At 44.5% G+C, this 22,256-nt stretch overlaps 1 protein-coding gene across 4 annotated transcripts; it reads right to left on the bottom strand.

The window, feature by feature from the left end:
• Positions 1 to 263: 263 nt before the first annotated feature.
• On the bottom strand, positions 264 to 22,013 carry SKIC8 (SKI8 subunit of superkiller complex). Of its 4 annotated transcripts, none has more exons than XM_082198146.1 (11): positions 21,815 to 22,013; positions 21,050 to 21,095; positions 20,874 to 20,960; positions 19,485 to 19,590; positions 18,707 to 18,879; positions 13,817 to 13,965; positions 8,127 to 8,220; positions 7,785 to 7,878; positions 4,186 to 4,278; positions 1,276 to 1,354; positions 264 to 526 (listed from the first exon to the last, which is right to left on the bottom strand). In XM_082198146.1, exons 3-11 carry the CDS (start codon positions 20,884 to 20,886, stop codon positions 437 to 439), a joined length of 891 nt encoding a protein of 296 aa, XP_082054272.1. In that variant the 5' UTR covers positions 20,887 to 20,960; positions 21,050 to 21,095; positions 21,815 to 22,013; the 3' UTR covers positions 264 to 436. The 4 variants fall into 4 exon arrangements, with proteins under 4 accessions (XP_082054272.1, XP_082054273.1, XP_082054270.1 ...); XM_082198147.1 differs by having other exon boundaries at positions 20,938 to 20,960; positions 21,815 to 22,008; XM_082198144.1 differs by having other exon boundaries at positions 20,938 to 20,965; positions 21,815 to 22,005.
• Positions 22,014 to 22,256: the final 243 nt, after the last annotated feature.

Below are 22,256 nucleotides of genomic sequence, written 5' to 3'. Positions count from 1 at the left end.
ACATACAATAGAAATTCACCAGCTAAAAGCTTAAGAACTTGCATGCAAGCAGCATCTTTTTCTGATTTTTTTATGCTTGGGTGCCCCTTGCTGGAAAGAAACTCTTTGTATATTGCATATATTTGCAAATTGCTGGGCTCCCCTGAGCACCTGCACAGCCTTTGTTCTTGTTTGTAGTCACACCTGTGCCGCCCATGACAAGCACTGCCACCCCAAAAACAGGAAAAAAGGCCAATAGGGGAAATGATACTCCAGTAGCCCAGTTGGCAAATTAAGTAATTTAAAGTAACAAATACATTTATAAACATAAATAGCAAAAATCATGCAAACTTAGATATATATTGATTATTTGCATTTGTCAAAATCTAAAGGTTTTCTTGACACCTTTTGAAAGTTCCACAGCTTTCAAAAGGAACCCAAATTGATTTAGGTACATTTAAATTGGACAGTCATAAATATGGATTTCTTGATCATCACCAACTGATACAATTTTAGAACCATTTCCGTTGTATTGCACTCCCCAGACCTGTGAACAAACCAAAAATCTGTTAAGATTGATTGCATAGAGTTAGGCAATAGCTTATAACAGACATTTAAAAAATTATAATGATCACAAGTCCTTTTCTTTAAAGGTAATTTATATATGCTGTGTACCGCCCACTGCACAAGAGAAAACCAACCCAATGGGCCCTCAGATGTTGGGCTGCAACTCCACTGTGCCTGACTGTGGCTGATAGGAGTCAAACAGTGACAATCGTAAAACTGAAACACAAGAAGCTGCCTCATATTGAGTAGCAGCAACTCATAGTCTGAGGCAGAGCTTACCCGTCGCTTGCTTCTTGATGTGGAGATGCCAAGCATTGGGCCTGCATTCTTTGCATGCCAGGCATATACTGCCACCAAGCTATGGCCCCTTTGCCAGCAAAAGCACACTCATTCTGCTAAAAAGGCAGGCCAATGGGATTGTACTTTCAGTCTCTCACACCCCTGTTACCAGCACTTTGCACAGAGGCAAGCTGAGTGGTTCAAGCATCTTGAATTAAAATGCCAGTTTTATTTGGGGGTGGGTGGGTGGAAATCTTCAGTTTCAGGTGTTAAGAGAACTCAGTAGACAGCACTAATAGACAATTAATTCGACACACTTCACATTTATTTTATGGAACAAAATTTATATACTACTTTTGTAAGAAAACTCCACAAATATAGCAGGAAGTAACCCTTCAAATTTTGGAACGTCTCAAGACTAGTTCTATGCAGCCACAAAGTTCTATATACCTGATCTTGATGATCAAAGAAGGTATGAGCACAGGTCTTGGAAGGTACATCCCACACTTTCACAGTTTTGTCTGATGAACTGGAAAAGAACAATGATCAACAATTTTGTTCCCTGTTAATACCAACCCACCTCTGCTTCCTGAAATCATCACCATTTGTGCAGTCCACTGGTGTGAGCCCCCAACCCTGAGCTCGCCCTTCCCTCTTTGGGGAATTAAAAAATTGCAAGTCACATCTCTCACTTCATCTATCCTGAAGCCACGGTACTAACTATTTTGTCATGTTTATTTAGGATATTTCCTTGAAAAGTTCCAGGCCTGGTGTACAAAAGTGTGACTAACACCTCCAACCCCAAAGAAAAGCAGAACAGAGCAAGCAAAAACAAAACCACCATCTGAATTGTCTGGGCAAAAAGGTCTTCCCCTGTGCCAGTGTTGGCACCAGACGTGTCCCTTGAGCGGACGCAGAAAAGGTCCTCTTTTAAGAGTGTAGCATACTAAAGAAGATGCTTGGAGCAGGGACTCTGCAGAAAATCTGAAGACTGGCATTAGAATTGTTTTTGTTTCCCTAAGTGTTTATTTGCCATGCATAATGTTCAGTCCATGTGTTGTGCTAGACAGCACAAAGCAGATGCTGCCATGCTACATAAAGATAAAGGACCCCTGACAGTTAAGTCCAGTTGCGAATGACTCTGGGGTTGTGGCACTCATCTCGCTTTACTGGCCGAGGGAGCCGAGATTTGTCCGCAGACAGTTTTTCCAGGTCATGTGGCCAGCATGACTAAGTCACTTCTGGTGAAACCAAAGCCGTGCACAGAAACACTGTTTACCTTCCCACCGGAGCAGTGCCTATTCATCTACTTGCACTTTGACGTGCTTTCGAACTGCTAGGTTGGCAGGAGCAGGGACTGAGCAACGGGAGCTCACCCTGTTGTGGGGATTTGAACTGCCGACCTTCCGATCGGCAAGCCCAAGGCTCGGTGATTTACACTACAGCACCACAAAAACTAAGCAGATGAGTAAAGAGTAACTAACTGACCTTAGCAATACAAGATTAAAGACTGCAGTGCATTTAGTTTCCAACCGAGACCAAACTTGCAGAACTCACTGGCCTGACCCAACAAGGGAGCTGAAAGTTCAGGCATCAATGTTCCTTCACCACAGCAATACACAGTTCACACATTCCACTCACTGTACACTTGATGACCAGCAGCTATCCAAACAACATGCAAGAAAGTGAGCCCACAGCTTGCAACTGTGTCTAATGCAGAACCTTGCTCAGTGGTACGGCATCTGACTTCAGTCCCCAGCACTTGCAGAAAGGGCTGCCAGTCAGTGTAGTGAACCCTAAGCTAAGATAGATCAATGGTGTGAGTCAGCGTAAGGCAATTCCTTTGTCCTGCACAACCCAGCAAGACAAGTGTGGCTCAATGCAGCTGTCAGAAAAATTCTGCACGGCTCATACCCCTGCAATAGATGCCCCTCATTTTGCCATGCTTGAAGATGACACCAACAGTTATCTTCCACTCACACAAACCAACCCAGGAGAACAAGGGCAAGAGCTTAGGCATGCTGCTAACACCTTGCTGTTTATGGGGAAAGCCACACACGGAAGTACATTGCAGCGGAGTAGAGCAAACCCACACTCAGTAGAGCAAGATCAGCAAGGTAAAGAAACGGAATGCCTCATACACGTTTCTCTGGGCAGCAGACCCCATTTGAGAATTTTTCCTTAGGAATTCTTTGTCATTTATCCCAATACACTCTTAATCAGACTTCTTTTAACATCAACACATATTTTTCCGTGTAGATGATGTTTTTTTAGTGGGTCGTCTTAAACATGGATAGGGCAGGGGGGGATGGGCAATTGGTTGCAGGTGCGAGTAGGAAACTCAGTGGTGATTGGGTGGGTGATTGGTGGCTGCTGGCAATTGGGAGTGTTGGTCAGGCGGGGGAGCGATTGTTGGCAACCCCCCGCCCCAAAAAAGCTGAACAACTCTGGGCAACCCCCCCCCCCCAATACAGTATATTCATTTGTGAAAAACTCATCTTAGAAATAGGGGAAGCAGTTGCATAGGTTGTATTCAACTAACTTTTACTCAATAGTAGACCTATGATTGTAATTAACTGGCCATGACTTAGGTCCATAATTTTTAAGGAGTCTATCTGAGTATAAGTTAGTTGAATACAATCCTACAGTTACTTGGCACCTTTTGAAAATAAGGCTGCTAATTCTTAGTTCTGCCCAATTAAGAAAATCATGCACTCAGATTTACAACTATGTGAATGTTACTCTATGAAGCTCCATTTATAAACAGGCCTTCCTCTCCACATCCCATCCACATAAATGAACGGTGATGCTGTAATGTCATAGGTTCAGGGGGCAAGTTCAAATCCACAGTGAGCCTTGAAGTTCACCAGATGACGAGGGACCAGAGTCTATCTCAGCCTAGACTGCTTTACAAGGCTGCTCTACTTACCTCTCTTGTAATTCTGGGGATTCCTCTCATGTGTTATGTGTTTGTAGTCTTGCCCCTTATAAAATTAGTGATTTAAAAAGAATGGCTTGGGGGGAGGCAGAAGAGAGTAAACCCAGCATAGGCCTGCAGCAGGCAACCATTCCCTCTGCTGGAGGCCACATACAAGCTACAGGCGTGGAAAGGTCAAAGCCCAGTGTGGGTCACCACTTCTCTCTCTCTCTCTCTCTCTCTCTCTCTCTCTCTCTCTCTGCACCACCTCCTTTCCCCTCCATATCCCCCTCTCCTTGCTACCCACATGAAATTAGGCTAAGTGCTGCTCAACAATGAACCCACCAGTGACATACTCCTTTCTAGAGTTCCATGAAGAAAGTGCAAGATGAACATGTAACGCATAACCCAACCAAATCAGGCCATGTCAACATTCTACATACCTAGAAACGAAATGGGTGTCGTCAGGACAAAACGCGACATTTAGCACCCAAGATGCGTGGCCGCTCAGGGTGCCTGCCAGGTTCGCATGCTGCCTGCAGAATTCAAAAACAGGCTCCAGTTTAGAAATACACCCTAACAACAGGCTCTTCAAAATAATATTCCAGGGAACTTCTGAGTTTCTTCAGATGTTTATCAGAGGATTCTCAATGAAAAGCTGGCGCACTTGTGGACAAGTGTGACAAAACGGTTGCTTCTCATGAATCCTCCTTGCAATTCTCAGCTACCTGGGAGTGATGGGTCCGTTTTACCACATTCTTCATTCAAGGTCCAAGAGATTAGCATTCCAAAAGAATAAAACGTATGTGCCAGACTGCATCCCATATTTCCTGCCATGTGAAAGGGTTCACACTTCATGGAAACACAACCAACATCATCACTTAGCAGGATATGACTTCTCCCTTAATTCCACCTTCCCCAACCTGGTGCGCTCCAACCCCCATCATCTCCAACTGGTTGCCATGCAGCCTGGGGCTTAGGGGAGATGGGGTTCAGCAGCCGCTGGAGGGCCAGAGGCTGGGGAAGGCTGCCTTTATCAGTCACATTAATTACAACCTTCATCTTCCAAAGGAAAAGGGCAAACAACATCAAAAGATGCTTCTTTGCAGAAGCCAAATGGATGAAGGTAAATATTTTTATGGTGATCCAGGGGGGAAATGGGCTCGATGAACCAATACCACCTGGTATAAAGGCAGCTTCCTAGGGGCTGATGGCCGGGTGGGAACAAAAATCCAAGGAAAAAGAGGTTTTTTGTAGCTATTAGACATGTCAACAAAATAGAACTTCCACATTACAAGAAAGAAGATTCCGCCTAAACATTAGGAAGAACTTCCTGACAGTAAGAGCTGTTTGACAGTGGAATTTGCTGCCAAGGAGTGTGGTGGAGTCTCCTACTTTGGAGGTCTTTAAGCAGAGGCTTGACAACCATATGTCAGGAGTGCTCTGATGGTGTTTCCTGCTTGGCAGGGGGTTGGACTCGATGGCCCTTGTGGTCTCTTCCAACTCTATGATTCTATGATTCAGACATAGAAGGCCGCTCTTGCAGGATACCCAAAGGCATCTGGGTGGCCATCAGTGTTTGAAACTAACTGGGCACCAGGCACCTCCTGTAACAGAGAATGGGCTGATTGTGAGGAATTTTTTATGTCTTGTCGCCGTGTATTGCAACTAATTTAAATTGCTGGCGCTTCTAAGAGGCTGTTGCCTGTTGCTGGCTGCCACTTGGATCTACTTGCACACGTGAATGCTAATGCCACCCTACATTAGAAAGACATGAGAAAGAAGAAGAAGAGAAGGAGTTTGGATTTGATATCCTGGTTTATTACTACCCCAAGGAGTCTCAAATCAGCTAACATTCTCCTTTCCCTTCCTCCCCCACAACAAACACTCTGTGAGGTGAGTGGGGCTGAGAGACTTCAATGAAGTGTGACTGGCCCAAGGTCATCCAGCAGCTGCATGTGGAGGAGCGGAGATGCGAACCCGGTTCCCCAGATTACAAGCCTACTGCTCTTAACCACTACACCATACTGGCTCTCTAGAGAGAAGGCGGCTGCCTGCTGCTGGTGTGTCTCTGCTGCTCAGCTGCATTTGAGTGTGTTTCTCCACCAGACACAGGAGGCTGAGAAAGAATAAGCAAGGGTGGGAGGGTGCCATAGGGGAGGCTTTTATTCAGGATTAAATCTGCACTTCAGAGAGCCTGTCTGAGTGCTGGGAGGGAAGGAGCCACCACTGTGGGAGGAGGGACGGAGGTTGAGATCTCTCTGACAGCAGAGGGAGGGAGGGAGAAGAGGTATGCATGTGTGTGCCATTTGGAGAAAAGGGTTGTTTCCATCCCTGATCTGGTGTTTGTCTTCTACTTGCAACAGAACTCCATGGGGCTTCTTCCAAAGTAAAACGTGCATGGGTTGCCTGTGCTTGAATGGCTGAAGCCGTGTGCGACTGTGTGTGACTGTTAAGGCTGGAGTGAACATATGAAGGTAACGTCTCCTCCAGGGTCAGTGCTGCCTGGCCGGCTAGGGGTTGTGTATGTTTTAAAGTATACCATGTTCACTCTACTGCCTCCTGCAGTTTATCTTGCCCACTCACCACCCCACCGTTTCTGCCTTTGGGGAGGAATCCCAGCTTTCTCATGACCTCTTCCTCCCCCTGCCCCACCGGATCATTCTCCTTTTCATTGTCTGGATATTTCCCCCATTTCTTCCCTTCTGACCACCTAGACCCCTTCTAGAGGGACAGTGTTCTGTGTTTGAATCCTGTCTCTGCAGGCTCCATTCTGCTCTCCTCCTTCCTTCCTCCTTTATCTTAAAATGCAATGGCCCCCTTTTCCCCCTCATCTCCCCAACTCTTGTAAGATCCTTCCCATTTTCTTTCAAATCTAGGCCACCAAACCTACCCTATCATGGTGATGGCCTATTTTGTTTTTCTTTCTTTCTTTTTGCCTTTTCTGCACCCTAAATTTGGCCTGGCCAGCTTTGTAGGTGAAAATTTAACACAGCCTTTCTTTAGTGGAGGAAGCCATGGGAAGCATGCAGATTTCCTTGCCATTGCCATCTAACAATCTGAAGAATGGCCCGCTTCCATATCGATTCTATTGATACTTGTTTTATTTGGTAGTTTTTCTGATGATGTTCTGGCTCACTTATAATTGTTTGTCTCAATTGTAAACTAACTTGTGAATTCATTGGATTAAAAAGCTAGCAAGCAATACATGCACACGCATGCATTGGGCCTCTCTGCCATCAGTTGCGTAGGCTGTAATAAGTGGTGTTGTTGGTTAGAACAGAATCAGGAAATGGTAGTTACTCTGGATTTATTTGCCCAAAACACAAAGGTATGGTCTGGGGTGCTCATTTTATTTTTGATGCTTTCTTTTTAGAATGGTTAATTGCTTCCATTGTTCAAAAGGCCACAAAAGACACCTGGAATAACGCAAAGGAATCAAAACAGCAGCAAAAAGGTGGGGAACCACCACTGTTAAATTTGATTCTGCTTGATGATATACACAATTCATTTTCAGCTTTGTAATCTGGGGGGTGGGGGTGGCTAGACTTTCCATTGTTGTGACCATAACCTAGGCTTAAGGTGCCATGCGATGCCTAGTTTGTATATCTGAGTTTCTAACTCCGTTGGCCACTGTAAGAAACTGCTAACACTAGATTAGGGTTGTCTTCTGGGGCTGTTTGCTCTTTTCTATGAAAGCCAAAGTTTGTCACTGACGTAAGTGATTCAGAGAGCCTTCCTCATCCTGGTTCCTTCCAGATGTTGTTGGATTACAACTCCCACCGGTCCTGACCATTGGCCTTGGAATTGGAGCCCAACAACCTCTGAAGGACATGCTATCCTGGCAAGTTTGGAAACTTCCTGTTGGTTTGGGAAACTGAGGAGCAGTTAAGAGGAGATGCAAGGAGGTAGAAAGGTGTACAAGAGTCAAGGGGAAATTGACTTTTTTATCTCCAAAAGGTAAGATTTTACCATTACATTACCACCGAATCAGTTTTGAGAGACATTGCCATGCTCTGGACAGAGAAGGATTAACACTTACACGTCATAAATCTTGATGTAGCCATCATCTGAAGCTGTGACAAGTAACTGGGAGTCTGGGGAGAATGTCAAGGAACGGATTGGCATAGCGTGCCCTGAAATATAAAAGAATCCCACTTTCATCCATGAAGGCCTGAAGATATCACATCTTGTACTGCCCCCACCCCTGCAACCCTGTTTGACCAGCTCCTTTCCTGAACTGTTTCTGGAAGCATGGGCAGGAGAAGCTCTGCTGGGAACCTGAAAACGAGTGAAGAAAGCAAAGCACAGCCTCTATATTTGGAGGCTTCAGACCACTTCCCAGAGATGGAGAGCAATCTGCTGCAAGCATTCCAAGCCTTACCTTCCAACGTGTGAAGAAGTTTTCCAGTCGCAATATCAAAGATATTGATAATTCCATCTATAGCTCCACTGGCAAGATATTTTCCATCCGGGCTCTGCAAATAACAAAGAATTTGCTATTTTTTAAAAAAATGTTATCTTCCTCCATCCCCAAGTGCAAGCAGGCATAAAGGGAAAACATATTCTATTTAGAGAAATTTACAGACCACCTAATCAAAACAACCACCGCTGCCCCAGAGCTTGCAGGGCAGCGGCTGAAGGAGGAGCAAAAGGGTTTTCTTGTGTGTGTGTTTGTGGCTGATTATGGCGGGCGCAGTTTGATCCATCTTTTAGATTTAGGGGAGCTAGTCTCAAATGTTTGTTGGGGGAGACCTAGGGTTTTTTTTGGGGGGGGGGTTATTTGTCCTGTCTTCACGCTTTTTAAGATGGAGGACCACTGTAGCCACCCCCAACGACACGTTCTCAGGATGGAGGGGGAGGGAACAGCTGCAGTCGCCTGCGGTTCCTGCGCAATGTTTGCCATCTTGCCAAAGGTTGCAGGCAGCTTTACCTGCAGCAATTGTATGTTGATTTCCCTCTTAAAAGACAAAGTCCAGCAACTGGAGGAACGTGTAGCTACGCTCCAAAAAATTAGAGAGCTGGAGCTCTTCTTGGAAGCAACAGAGAACACCGTCTCCACCAAGGAGGAGACAGGGGACACCCCTGAGAAGGAGGCTAGTTCACTAACACAGGCGCCAGATATATGGAGAAACGTGACTCAAAGAAGTAGGAGGCCCAGGGTTCACTCTGATTGTTTAGAAATACACAATCGCTTTGAGGTCCTCTCCCCTAGCATGGAAGACGAAGAACAGACTCCATTTGAGGATCTCTCCCTCATTACAGTCGATCAGGTATATGAAGACGAGCAGCAAAGTCAGTCCTCAGGGAATGTGCAGGCGACCTTGGAATGGACAGCTCACGGAAGAACCCCGACCAAACCTAAGAGGAGGCGTGTAGTGGTGATAGGGGATTCCCTACTGAGGGGAACAGAAGCAGTGATCTGTGGGCCTGACAAGATGTCTCGGGAGGTGTGCTGTCTCCCCGGGGCTAAGATCCAAGATGTAACTGAACGACTGCAAGAAATCATACAACCCACTGACAAATACCCCTTCCTCTTGGTTCATGTGGGAACCAATGACACTGCAAGCAATAGCCTCCAGAAGATCAAAAGAGACTACGAGGCTCTGGGCAGGAAATTGAAGCAATTAAATGCACAAATTGTCATCTCATCTCTCCTCCCAGTTGAACGCCGTGGCCCTGGGAGAGAGGGGAAAATAGTGGAAGTGAACAGCTGGCTTCGCAAATGGTGTAAACAAACAGGAAAGGTTTGGATTCTTAGATCACGGACTGCAGTTTCTTGAAGATGGACTTCTGGCAAGCGATGGGCTGCACCTCACAACGGTTGGGAGAAATGTTTTTGCCAAAAATCTCAGAAACCTCATCAGGAGAGCTTTAAACTAACTAATGTGGGGGAGGGAGACAGTGCTCCTGAAGGTAGGAGTCTATCAATTGATGAAGATGATCATCCAAATGTCATAGACCAAATGGAGCAAACAGCACGCAGACCTAGTGGTGGGAGGAAAAAATCCTTAAATAAGAGACACGGGGGAATGATCAATGGACTTCAATGTCTGTACACTAATGCTCAAAGCATGGGAAATAAACAAGATGAGCTTGAGCTCTTGGTACAGCAAACTAAATATGACATAATAGGCATCACTGAAACCTGGTGGGATAAGTCCCACGATTGGAATGTAATAATGGAGGGATACAATCTATTTCAGAGAAACAGACCAGACAAGAAAGGAGGAGGAGTGGCGTTATATGTCAGGGATGTGTATACCTGTGAAGAGATCCAAGATTTAGAACCTCAAAGCCAAAGTGAAAGCATTTGGGTCAAAATTAAGGGAGAGAAGAATAACGGAGACCTCATTGTGGGAGTTTACTATAGATCCCCAAGCCAAACCGAGGACATAGATGATGCCTTCCTGGAACAGATGGTCAAGCATGCAAAAGGAAGGGAGATAGTAGTAATGGGGGACTTCAATTACCCAGATATTTGTTGGATGTCAAACTCAGCCAAGAGCATAAGGTGAAACAGATTCCTCACTGGCCTTGCAGACAACTTCATTGTCCAGAAAGTGGGAGAAGCAACAAGAGGAACAGCCATTTTAGATCTGGTCCTAACCAATGTTGATGACCTGGTTAGTGGGGTAGAAGTGGAAGGATCATTAGGCGTGAGTGATCATGCTCTTCTGAAGTTTACTATACAGCGGAAAGGAGCGGCCAAGCATACTAGGACTCAATTTCTTGACTTTAAGAAAGCCGACTTCATAAAACTTAGGGAAGTGCTGGGTGAGATCCCATGGACAGTAATACTAAAAGGAAAGGGAGTTCATGATGGCTGGGAGTTTGTTAAGAGGGAGATAGTAAAAGCACAACGTCAGGCAATACCAATGAGACGGAAACATGGAAGGTGCCTAAAGAAGCCAGGGTGGCTATCTAAAGAACTTTTAACTGAGTTAAGATTAAAAAAGGATGTGTACAAAAAATGGAAAAGGGGGGAAACCACCAAAGAGGAATTCAAACAAATAGCCAGAACATGTAGACACAAAGTCAGAAAAGCTAAAGCACAGAATGAACTCAGGCTTGCTAGAGAGGTTAAAAGCAACAAAAAAAGCTTTTATGGGTATGTTCGTAGCAAAAGGAAGAACAAAGAAACAGTGGGGTCACTCAGAGGAGAAGATGGTGAAATGCAAACAGGGGACACAGAAAGGGCTGAACTCCTCAATGCCTTCTTTGCCTCAGTCTTCTCCGATAAAGAAAACAATGCCCGACCTGAAGAATTTGGAGCAAATGATTCAGCAGAGGAAACACAGCCCAGAATAACTAAGGAGATAGTACAAGAATACTTGGCTAGTTTAGATGTATTCAAGTCTCCAGGGCCAGATGAACTGCATCCAAGAGTATTAAAAGAACTGGCAGATGTGATCTCAGAGCCACTGGCAGTCATCTTTGAGAATTCCTGGAGAACAGGCGAAGTCCCGGCAGACTGGAGGAGGGCAAATGTTGTCCCTATTTTCAAAAAGGGGGAAAGAGAGGACCCAAATAATTATCGCCCAGTCAGTCTGACATCAATACCAGGGAAGAGTCTGGAGCAGATCATTAAGCAAACAGTCTGTGAGCACCTAGAAAGGAATACTGTGATCACCAATAGTCAGCATGGATTTCTGAAAAATAAGTCATGTCAGACTAACCTGATCTCGTTTTTTGACAGAATTACAAGCCTGGTAGATGAAGGGAACGCAGTGGATGTAGCCTACCTTGATTTCAGCAAGCATTCGACAAGGTGCCCCATGATATTCTTGTAAAGAAGCTGGTAAAATGTGGACTTGACTATGCTACCACTCAGTGGATTTGTAACTGGCTGACTGACCGAACCCAAAGGGTGCTCATTAATGGTTCCTCTTCATCCTGGAGAAGAGTGACTAGTGGGGTGCCACAGGGTTCTGTCTTGGGCCCGGTCTTTTTCAACATCTTTATCAACGACTTGGATGATGGACTCAAGGGCATCCTGATCAAATTTGCAGAGGACACCAAACTGGGAGGGGTGGCTAACACCCCAGAGGACAGGATCACACTTCAAAACGACCTTGACAGATTAGAGAACTGGGCCAAAACAAACAAGATGAACTTTAACAGGGAGAAATGTAAAGTATTGCACTTGGGCAAAAAAAATGAGAGGCACAAATACAAGATGGGTGACACCTGGCTTGAGAGCAGTACAAATGAAAAGGATCTAGGAGTCTTGGTTGACCACAAACTTGACATGAGCCAACATTGTGACGCGGCAGCTAAAAAAGCCAATGCAATTCTGGGCTGCATCAATAGGAGTATAGCATCTAGATCAAGGGAAGTAATAGTGCCACTGTATTCTGCTCTGGTCAGACCACACCTGGAGTACTGTGTCCAGTTCTGGGCACCACAGTTCAAGAAGGACACTGACAAACTGGAACGTGTCCAGAGGAGGGCAACCAAAACGGTCAAAGGCCTGGAAACGATGCCTTATGAGGAATGGCTAAGGGAGCTGGGCATGTTTAGCCTGGAGAAGAGGAGGTTAAGGGGTGATATGATAGCCATGTTCAAATATATAAAAGGATGTCACATAGAGGAGGGAGAAAGGTTGTTTTCTGCTGCTCCAGAGAAGCGGACACGGAGCAATGGATCCAAACTACAAGAAAGAAGATTCCACCTAAACATTAGGAAGAACTTCCTGACAGTAAGAGCTGTTCGACAGTGGAATTTGCTGCCAAGGAGTGTGGTGGAGTCTCCTACTTTGGAGGTCTTTAAGCAGAGGCTTGGCAACCATATGTCAGGAGTGCTCTGATGGTGTTTCCTGCTTGGCAGGGGGTTGGACTCGATGGCCCTTGTGGTCTATTCCAACTCTATGATTCTATGATTCTAAGTTGAAATAAAAAGTTTTTAGAAAGCATCTAGAACAGCACAGAAAAGATGCTTGCCTGTGTTAATGTTAGGAAGGTTGCTCCAAAGCATAGACTGGATGAGTCCAAACAGATGAGGAATGAACATTATGTGGCATTTTGTGAAAGTGCAAGTTCCACAGATCAAAGTGGTCAAGTGCGCATGTAAGGGGTAAGATCCAGTGATGGGAAAGGCTTCAAGCTGCAGGTTGACATTGCAGGTCTCTTACAAATCATCCTGCTTGGGGCTAGTTTGGCAGCATTAGGCAAGTCTGCAGAGCACTAGATGCTTTGCAGTACTGGTCTACACTCCACCAGAGGATATCAGTCTCACTTCAACAAGGCTCTGATTTTCCTGCAAGAAAACCCAGAGGTGGATCCCTAATCCCTAATCAAGTGCACCAATTGGTCCGGGGCATAAAATGTGCCAACTGCTGATTTCAGGCTATATCACAAGGGTGGTGAACCTTTTTGGCGGTATGGGCCAGATCCTTATCAAGATCAGCCTCACTGGGCTGCCCATACGCCAATCACATGTCATCAAAATGACATAATGTACAAAGTGCTGTTAAAAGGAAGGTGTCCCCCCCACTTCTGTTTCAGTTGGGGTTCCATGCAAAGCCCTTGAATCAGGAATTGGGGGAAACAGCCTTGGCCACCTTAGAGCCTTTGGTGGGCAACGACTGGCTGGCAAGACAAAGGCTCCCCACCAGAACATATTCTAGGATCAGCTAGTGGGGACACACCTATAAATCCCATGAAAAAACAAACACTGATTGTTGACAAGTACACAGTTATATTCTTGTCACATTCAATTTATCTGGGCCTGTGTTTTAATGTCTCCGGGCACCCATACATTTTTCCTACTGTGGGCCCCATATAGTGTGAAAGCATAGCATTTTATCTGGTTTAGATTTGCACACACAGCCTTGGGAAGAAGAAAACGGAGTAAGAGGTGCTGGATTTGAAAATCTTCTTAAGCAGCACTTATTGATCAGCATTTTGAAACCATTAATGACCTAGCACAGCGGAGGTCTGGGGCCTGGTCATCTCTCCCTTGGCACCACTTTTTAAATGCTAGCAAAACACAGGGCATTCAGGACAAATTAGTAAGTGGTGGAGATAGTAAAAGAGATTGCACCAAAGGCCAATTAACAGACAGGATTCTTACATATGCAATACTCAGGATGAATTTGCCTCTTGTATCCAAGGAATATTCTTTTTTCCCAGTCTCGACACCAAAAATGTTCACTTTCCCTATGTGGCTTCCTGTTGCAACATACTGGGAGTCAGGCGAAAAAGCGAGTGACCAGGCATCCACTGTGAGAGGAGAAGGAGGGAAAAGTTAATGCTCTAAACTCCAGATTAAATATCCAACACTAATTGAACTGTCCTTATAAGTGCACAGCAATGTTGATGTATGACTAGCTGTGCATGAAAGCAGATATTAGAAGGTGCATCCCATTGCAAGCCATTATCATCGTTCACATGCTATTGTGCTCAATATCCTGGTGATGATGTTGAAGATGATATCTATGTAATGGTTTGAATCATTCAAAATGATTTATATTAATTATTTAACAACAACAACTTATTATTATTTATACAGTGGTGTATACAGTGGTGCCCCGCAAGACGAACGCCTCGGAAGACGAAAAACTTGCTAGACGAAGGAGTTTTTCGTTTTCTTAGCCGCTTCGCAAGACGCATTTCCCTATGGGCTTGCTTCGCAAAACGAAGCTTGCCCCGCAAGCTCTGGGGATAGCGGGGAAGCGCAGCGCATCTTCCCCGCTGTCCCCGGACCTCTTTTGAAGCAAGGGGCGGCGGGGAGAAGATCGCTTCTCCCCGTTGCCAGCCCCGCAAACTCCGGGGACAGAGGGGAAGGCGCGTGCGCCTTCCCCTCTGTCCCCGGACCTGTTTTAAAGCAAAGGAAGGGGCAGCGGGGAGAATCGCTTCTCCCCGTTGCCGCCCCTTGGTTCAAAAGGGGTCCGGGGAGAGAGGGGAAGGCGATTGATTGATTTTCAATGCATTCCTATGGGAAACTGTGCTTCGCAAGACGAAAAACTCGCAAGAAGAAAAAACTTGCGGAACAAATTAATTTCGTCTTGCGAGGCACCACTGTATAATAATATAAATAATATTATTATTTATACCCTGCCCATCTGACTGGGTTTCTCCAGTCACTCTGGGCAGCTCCCAACTGAATATTAAAAATACAATACAGCATTAAACATTAAAAACTTCCTTAAACACGGCTGCCTTCAGATGCCTTTTAAAAGTAAAATACAGTGGTACCTCCAGTTGCGGACAGGATGCGTTCCGGAGCTCCAGTTGGATCCTGAGGTTTTCACAACCGGAGGTGCCTGCTCTGTGCATGTGCACATGGCAAAACCTGGGAAAATACTTCTGGGTTTGCCACGTGCGTAACCCTAGGATTCGTATCCAGAGGTGCACGCAACTAGAGGTACCACTGTAGTTGCTCACTTTCTTGACACCTCTGGGAGGGCGTTCCACAGGGCCGGCGCCACTACCAAGAAGGCCCTCTGCCTGATTTCCTATAACCTCACTTCTTGCAAGGCGGGAACCACCAGAAGGCCCTGGACCTCAGTGTCCGGGCAGAAGAAGACAGGGATACAGGACCAAGGCCATTTAGAGCTTTAAAGGTCAGCACCAACACTTTGAATTCTGCTCGGAAATGACTGGGAACCAATGTAGGTCTTTCAGGACCAGTGTTATGTGGTCTTGTTGGCCACTCCCAGTCACCAGTCTAGCTGCAGTCTAGCCGCATTCTGGATTAATTGCAGTTTCCGAGTCACCTTCAAAGGTAGCCCCACGTAGAGCACATTTGTAGTAGTCCAAGTGGGAGATAACTAGAGCATGCACCACTCTGGCAAGACAGTCCACAGGCAGGTAGGGTCTCAGCCTGCATACCAGATGGAGCTTGTAATCCTTACAAACAATCCAATAAAGTGAGTCAGGATTAGTGATGCTAAATTCTTGAGAATAATCTTTTGGAGAATATTCTTGATTAATGAGAATATTAGAGAATTTTCATTTAAAATAGAATATTCATTATAATTAAAGTTAAACCATTCTAAGGTGATGGCACCAGTAATGGTCATGTTAAGGTTTGATATAAGGAAACTCAGTAGTGAAATCATATTTTATTCTTCCATTAGAACACGCATTGTAAATGTTACAGGACTAGTCAAAAAATCCAATTGGCATGTTAAGGTTTGATACAAGTAAATTCAGTAATAGGCTATCTTGTGCTTCTAATAGCTCTAACACTTAATAACTGTTTTGGTGACTAAAACACAGCTTGATAAACAAAACTATATGAATACATATAAAAATGATAATATATTTCAGTATGTCAATCCCTGGTAAATGGCACCTTGTACCATTGAATGGCACTGCAAAAATCAGTTACAGTGGTGCCCCGCAAGACGAATGCCTCGCAAGACGGAAAACCCGCTAGACGAAAGGGTTTTCCATTTTTGAGCTGCTTCGCAAGAAGATTTTCCCTATGGGCTTGCTTTGCAAGACGAAAACGTCTTGCGAGTGTTCCGATTTTCCCCCGCTTCCCCCCCTCCTTTTTCTAAGCCGCTAAGCCGCTAATAGCCTTTTAGCCGCTAATCCGCTAAGCCTTTAATAGCCGCTAAACCGCTAATAGCGCTAAGCCGCTAATAGGGTTGCTTCGCAAGACAAAAAAATCGCTAGACGAAGAGACTCGCGGAACGGATTAATTTCGTCTTGTGAGGCACCACTGTACTGGCACTAAATAAAAATATAGAAACACCAACTGTTTAAATCAAAGCCACCTCACATGCTGTTACACATAATTGTATAAGCCTAGGTACTTTTAAGTGTATAAAGCATTAAAGCTACTTTCTGTAAAAAAAAATAACACTGTATGGCCAAGGGTACAGAATTGTTAAGAATAAGGTCACACCAAAATAGAAAAAAGGCTATTACATGTAGTTGAAATGCATGCGAATTAAAATGCACATCAGATTAAATGAATAGCATTTTTAAAACTAAAAAATGCTCACATTTCAGAACTGCCAGTGGTGAATGACACAATGCCCAGTAATGTAACTGGATCAAAAAAATCATTATTCATTACTTACACTGGCTTGACTATTTACTAGATTTTTTAAATGTGGGTTGTAAAACTGGTTCTTACATTCAAATTTATAATTTGAGGAGAATATTCTCCAGAGAATTTTCTAGCAGAGAATACAGTGGTACCTTGGGTTAAGTACTTAATTCATTCTGGAGGTCCGTTCTTATCCTGAAGCACCACTTTAGCTAATGGGGCCTCCCGCTGCCGCCGCAGCATGCTTTCTGTTCTCATCCTGAAGCAAAGTTCTTAACCCAAGGTAATATTTCTGGGTTAGCAGAGTCTGTAACCTGAAGCGTCTTTAACCTGAAGCGTCTGTAACCCGAGGTACCACTGTATTCTCATTCTCGATAATATTCTCCGGAGAATATTCTCACCTCACATCACTAGTCAGGATTACTATCCTCCATTCTGAAGATGGAGAAAAAGAAGCTAAGAAGAAGTGGCTTACCTGAAATTCAGCTAGTGAACTTCATCACAGTGACAAGGTTAAAACTGGGGCCCCTTACTGAATCATCACCAGCTCAGTCACCTTGGAACTGTCCCAATGAACAAACCATCTGAGCAAACATGCAGAGCTCTACTTCCTAATGGAACAAATTACTAACTAACTCCCCATTGACTTCTATGGGATCCATAGCCTGATCCTGTGTCAAGTTATTCAGAAGTCAGTCCTGAAGAGTTTAATGAACTACAGTCAGCATGCATATGATTGCAGTTAGTTGTGACTAGATTTTTATGGAACATATGACCCTTAAGGTCTTCAACACCAAAATTATAGCTCAATTGCTCTATGGAATTCCAATCTGGCTGCTAGGGTTTACCCAGATGGTTGAACAAGTGCAGACAGCTTTCCTTTTTAAGATTTTTGCTGTCCCACGCTGTGTACCCTATGCAGCCTTGTGTCTAGAGGGAGGTCAACACAAGGTAGAGACTGTTGCCTGGACGAGATTTATTCTATGCTGGTTAAACATCTGCCTCACAACAGATAAAGATCCTCTTCTTAGTGAAGTGTTGCTAGATCCCTTTCTTTCCCCAGGCTACAACAGTTTAACACAAAGGTACAGCAACTTGGGCTGTCAATGGAACTTCTGCGTTCAATGTCCCTACCATCTGCCAAGGCTAGGTTGTGGGACAAGGAAAGCCAGATCTAACAGTAGCAGCACAAAAAACATGCTCCCCTCTTTACTTTCTTGGGCACATGAAACTAACCACAACTATCTCAAATTTTTGTTTAACCCTCAAGAAAGAAGGGCATTTTCGCTGGCCAGGTTCAACTCAAACCCATCAAACCTCCTTTGGAGAAACGTTCTCGGACAAGGTGGAGTGAGGTAGAATCTGCCCATGTGATGACCACCTGGTGGAAACTCTTACTTATATGGTTCTTAAATGTAAACTATATGCTGATCTCCACCAGCAATTCCTAGAGCAACTCTGCATCCCCAAATAGAAACCAGAGTCAGTGGTCATACACTTTCTGTTGTTGAAACACATTGCAGACAACTGATCTCCCTGGAGACCTAGAGATGTGACAGTAGTCTGCTCTGCCTCTCCTTTTTTTTTGGTAAATGTTTTGTGCCACGGGGGAAGTGGTAACTCTGTACTGCTATGTTATGGATGTTTGTATGTGATGCCAACAAAAGGTTTGATGATGATATGTTCACCTTGTAATCCACCACAAGGTCCTCCTTTATGAAAATAGCAAATACATACATAAAGCTTTAGTTAATGTTTTAAATTAAATATCAACAATAAATCAATAACCTATTAATTACCTTCCTCTCAAAGGGTTCAGAGCAATGTATAACTCTCATATAAATTTCATAACACAAATACTAGAAACAGTATGCTAAAAATAAATATTAACTACTCATTAGAACACTTGCAGCCCTTGAACCGTATATTCTTAGTAGTCAGAGAACTTTTGAACTTTACCAGGTCCAGCATCTATTGACTTGATCTGTTTGCCAGTGTCTAAATCCCAAATACGAATGTGAGCATCTAAAGAACTTGACGCAGCAATGGTACCCGTGTGACTAATATCCACCGAAACTACACCCAGCTGATGACCTTCTAATGTCCACTTGAGATCCAGCTTCTCTCCGTTCCTTTGCAAAATAAAAGGAAACTAAAATTTAAAAACAATACATGTTTCTTCATATGGCACACCTATCACCACATTCTGAAATTTTGTTCTGCATATTTTTCCATTTCCATATTAATTTTGGTTTTCACAATCCATTGCCCTCCCCAAATTTCAGTCTTCCACATGAAAAGGAGATGAAATAATTATGCACATAGAAGTCCCAAGAAAGTCAATGGGAAAGGCCTTAGCTCAGTGGCAAGGATCCCACATTCAATCCCTGGCATTTCCAGGAAGGAAACACCCTTGTCTGAAACCCACTGTCAACACTTTCGAAACCACAAGTTACTAACAGCACAATGAAAACAATTTTTTGCAAGGCTTGCTTGGGTAAATCAAAGCACAGCTTAAAAATCAAATCTGAATTTGTGTTGAACTACAGCGTGTATACACAGGAAACCAAATTATATCAGAGCTGAAAGAAAAAGGATTAGACAAGTTAACAGAAGTTATATCAGCAGCAACTAGCTATGATGCCAAACAGACCAGCACATGTTTACATCATGCTCCTGGCTTCTCGAGAATTCAGTTTAACCAATTCTTTTTCTTTCTTTCTTTTTTGGAACTCACCATTTCCAGACTTTCACCATGTCATCCAAAGAGCCTGAGATGACTGTTTCTGAGCCATCGTTTCTATTCTTCCCCCAGGCCACGGACCAGATGGCGTCATCATGTGCTGGGAAAGAAAATAACTGATTGAAAGATGAATGCAAGATGATTCCAAAAAGGAATGCAGTTTAACAGCTGTGGTTATCTTAAGTTTTACTGGATAACAGCAAGGTGTCACAGATAGTATCAATTCTGCCCTAATGTCCATTAGTCCACTCTGGACACAATTTTAGAAGTAGATATATTTCTCCTTTGTTTTACTCAGCTAGTGAGGTGGGGTAGGGGTGGATGAGTAACAGAAAATCTGGCTCCATATCCAAAGTGTCTTTAAGTTAACATCTTACATTAAAAACCTGATAGTACCAAATTATCGAAGGCTTTTCACCAAAGCCAGACTAAACGTCTTTCCTTCTGCAGTGTTGGATGGCAGGTTGAGAGGAGTTCCCTACCAGGACAGACTTTGCTCGTGTGCTCAAGACATCAATTCCATAAAACATATTTTGTTGCACTGTGCAAAATACGAGCAAGCCAGGGCTGAACTGATATTACCCTTGCTGGTACCTTTCCTGGGAAAATCAGAGGCTTACTATAGCAGGTTCCTATTGGAAGACCGGACAAATGCTAGAACATTAGCAGTGGCAAAGTTTTTTTCGGTGGTTGCAAGAACCAATGATCCCTATATTCTGAACAAAATGCTTGTTTAACTTGGAGGTAGGCTGTATGAATTGTGTATTGCCTTGTAACAATTTGTTGAGTCTCTGGACTGTAATAAAGGTTGATGATGATATCCAAAGTGACTAGGTCTGACACACTATCTTTGCTCTAGGAAACTGGTTCCATTGTCAATCTGCTCGTTCTCAAGAATGGTACAACCAAAATCTACTCTCCTGCAATTTAAGCCCATTAGATCTAATCATGTCCTCTTGAACAGCAGAGTTTAAGCCTTTGCCAGCTTTTATTTAGGAAGCCATTTGAAGAGTGTTAGGATGTCTCTCCCACCACCCCGTTTGTCTCTTCTCAAGACTGTACATAACTTCGCCAACCTAGAGACTACAAATCCCATCATTCTGACCAGTGACCATGCTGACTTGGACTGAAGGGAATTGGAGCCCAAGAACATGTGATGGGCCAAAGGTACCCTATCCCTATGGTATCAGAAATTATGACAGCTGGATACAAATTGGATTCATTTTTCACACTTTTCCCTTTTCTGATCCTTAATTTTGTGTCTTCATATTTCAAACATATCAGAAATCACGACAACTAGAACATTTCTTTCATAAATTCTTTTTTTCTTTCTTTCTTTGAACAGTTAAGATGGAATTCATAACTTATGTTAAAAGTCTATACCTTTCTCATACATTCAATTTGCCAGCTTTTGTTAATCAGGCACAAAGTAGGATTATTTCCTCACCTTGTTCTTGCTTGAAGAGAATACTGTACTAGGGGAGAAAAAGGAATATCCCTGTTATAAAGTAATAAATTTTAAATCATAAAATTAAAAGTTGTGGCTCTGATACACTTACTTGCGTAGTCATTTCTTCATACAAACTGAGGACACACAGAATTGGTCTGGGGAAGGAAAGGGGTAGTTAAACCAAGGTAGAAACATTCCCAGTGAAGAAATAAATGTGCGTAAGATCAAGTTACAAGGAAAGCAATAAAATAATAAACAATGTAGAGAGCAAGAAAACAAGCTACATGTTCTAATTTCACCTCTGCCATAAATTCACTAGGTCATTATTTCCAAGTCCTAAAAGGTTAGTGCTGTGATGTTTTTACTATAATGATCTGTATGTTCTCATATATCAGATAGAGAGATAGATAGCTTCAATTTTATTGTTTAATTGCTTTTTAATGGCTCTTCCCACCCACCCCTCTTTATTTTCAGCTGTTTCTATTTTATCTGTAAGCCGCCTGGAGTTCCTGTCATGGAAAAAAGGTGAGTCCATAGAAATATAAAAATAGCAGCCGAGGGAGCCGCCGCCGAGGTCGCCCTCTCCCCGAGGTGGCGGAAGGGGAGGCCTTTCCCCTCGGCTTCCCATCCCAGCCAATGGCCCAAAGTTTGCCCCAAGGCGCCCGAGGCAGCAGCGCAAGGGCGGCCGCATCCAGCGCCTCCCCGGGCAAGAGGCCCGCCCTGAGGGGGGGGGGAGACCCCCTTCCTCGCTCTGCAGAGGAGCCCCCGAGGGAGGCGAAAGGGATGTTGCTATGGAATCGCGGCCTAGTAAACCCCGCCCCCCACGGCCGCCCCCTCCCTCGCCCTCCCCGCGCGACCCCCACGCAGTGCTCGCCTCTAATTCAGAGATCTTTGTCTCGACGGATATAGGGATGGTTCAACCCGTCTCCAAGGCTCCCCGCAGCACTTCCGGCGCCTCCTGGTGACGCAGACGATGACGCGCCGCTCGCCGCCAGGAGGTCGTGGAGGAGGGCGGGGAAGTCCTTTCAGGCCCCGAGAGGGGCTTCTCTGCCGCCACCTGGTGGGCAGGAGGCCGTTTGCCGGGCGGCGTCCTTTGCGCTTTCCGCTCGCTGCTGCCCCTAGTGGCTGCGGAGAGGGCGTCGGGCTGCTGGGGCTCCGTCGCCACGCTGGGTCGCCAAACAGGCAGCGCGCTTCTGCAAACACAAAAAGGAATACGGGGGCCTCACGCGTCCCATATCCTTTTGCACTGACTTTGCTAAGACCATCAAACGTGGTTTTCACCCTCCTTTCGTTTCATTGCCTTCCTGGGAACTTCC

The sequence above is a fragment of the Podarcis vaucheri genome (assembly GCF_965113315.1).
Source record: "Podarcis vaucheri genome assembly, chromosome: 14".
Lineage (NCBI taxonomy): Eukaryota > Metazoa > Chordata > Lepidosauria > Squamata > Lacertidae > Podarcis > Podarcis vaucheri.
The sequence above is the reverse complement of the archived record's forward strand: the minus strand, read 5'-3'. Positions and strand labels throughout refer to the sequence as shown.

What these genes read in the sequence shown, in the direction of transcription:
- SKIC8 (XM_082198144.1), bottom strand. An exon ending in GACACCCATTTCGTTTCTAG is followed by an intron (nt 1,355 to 4,185) that starts GTATGTAGAATG and finishes GTTCTTTTCCAG; the next exon opens with TTCATCAGACAAAACTGTGA. An exon ending in TCTTTGATCATCAAGATCAG is followed by an intron (nt 527 to 1,275) that starts GTATATAGAACT and finishes GTTTGTTCACAG; the next exon opens with GTCTGGGGAGTGCAATACAA.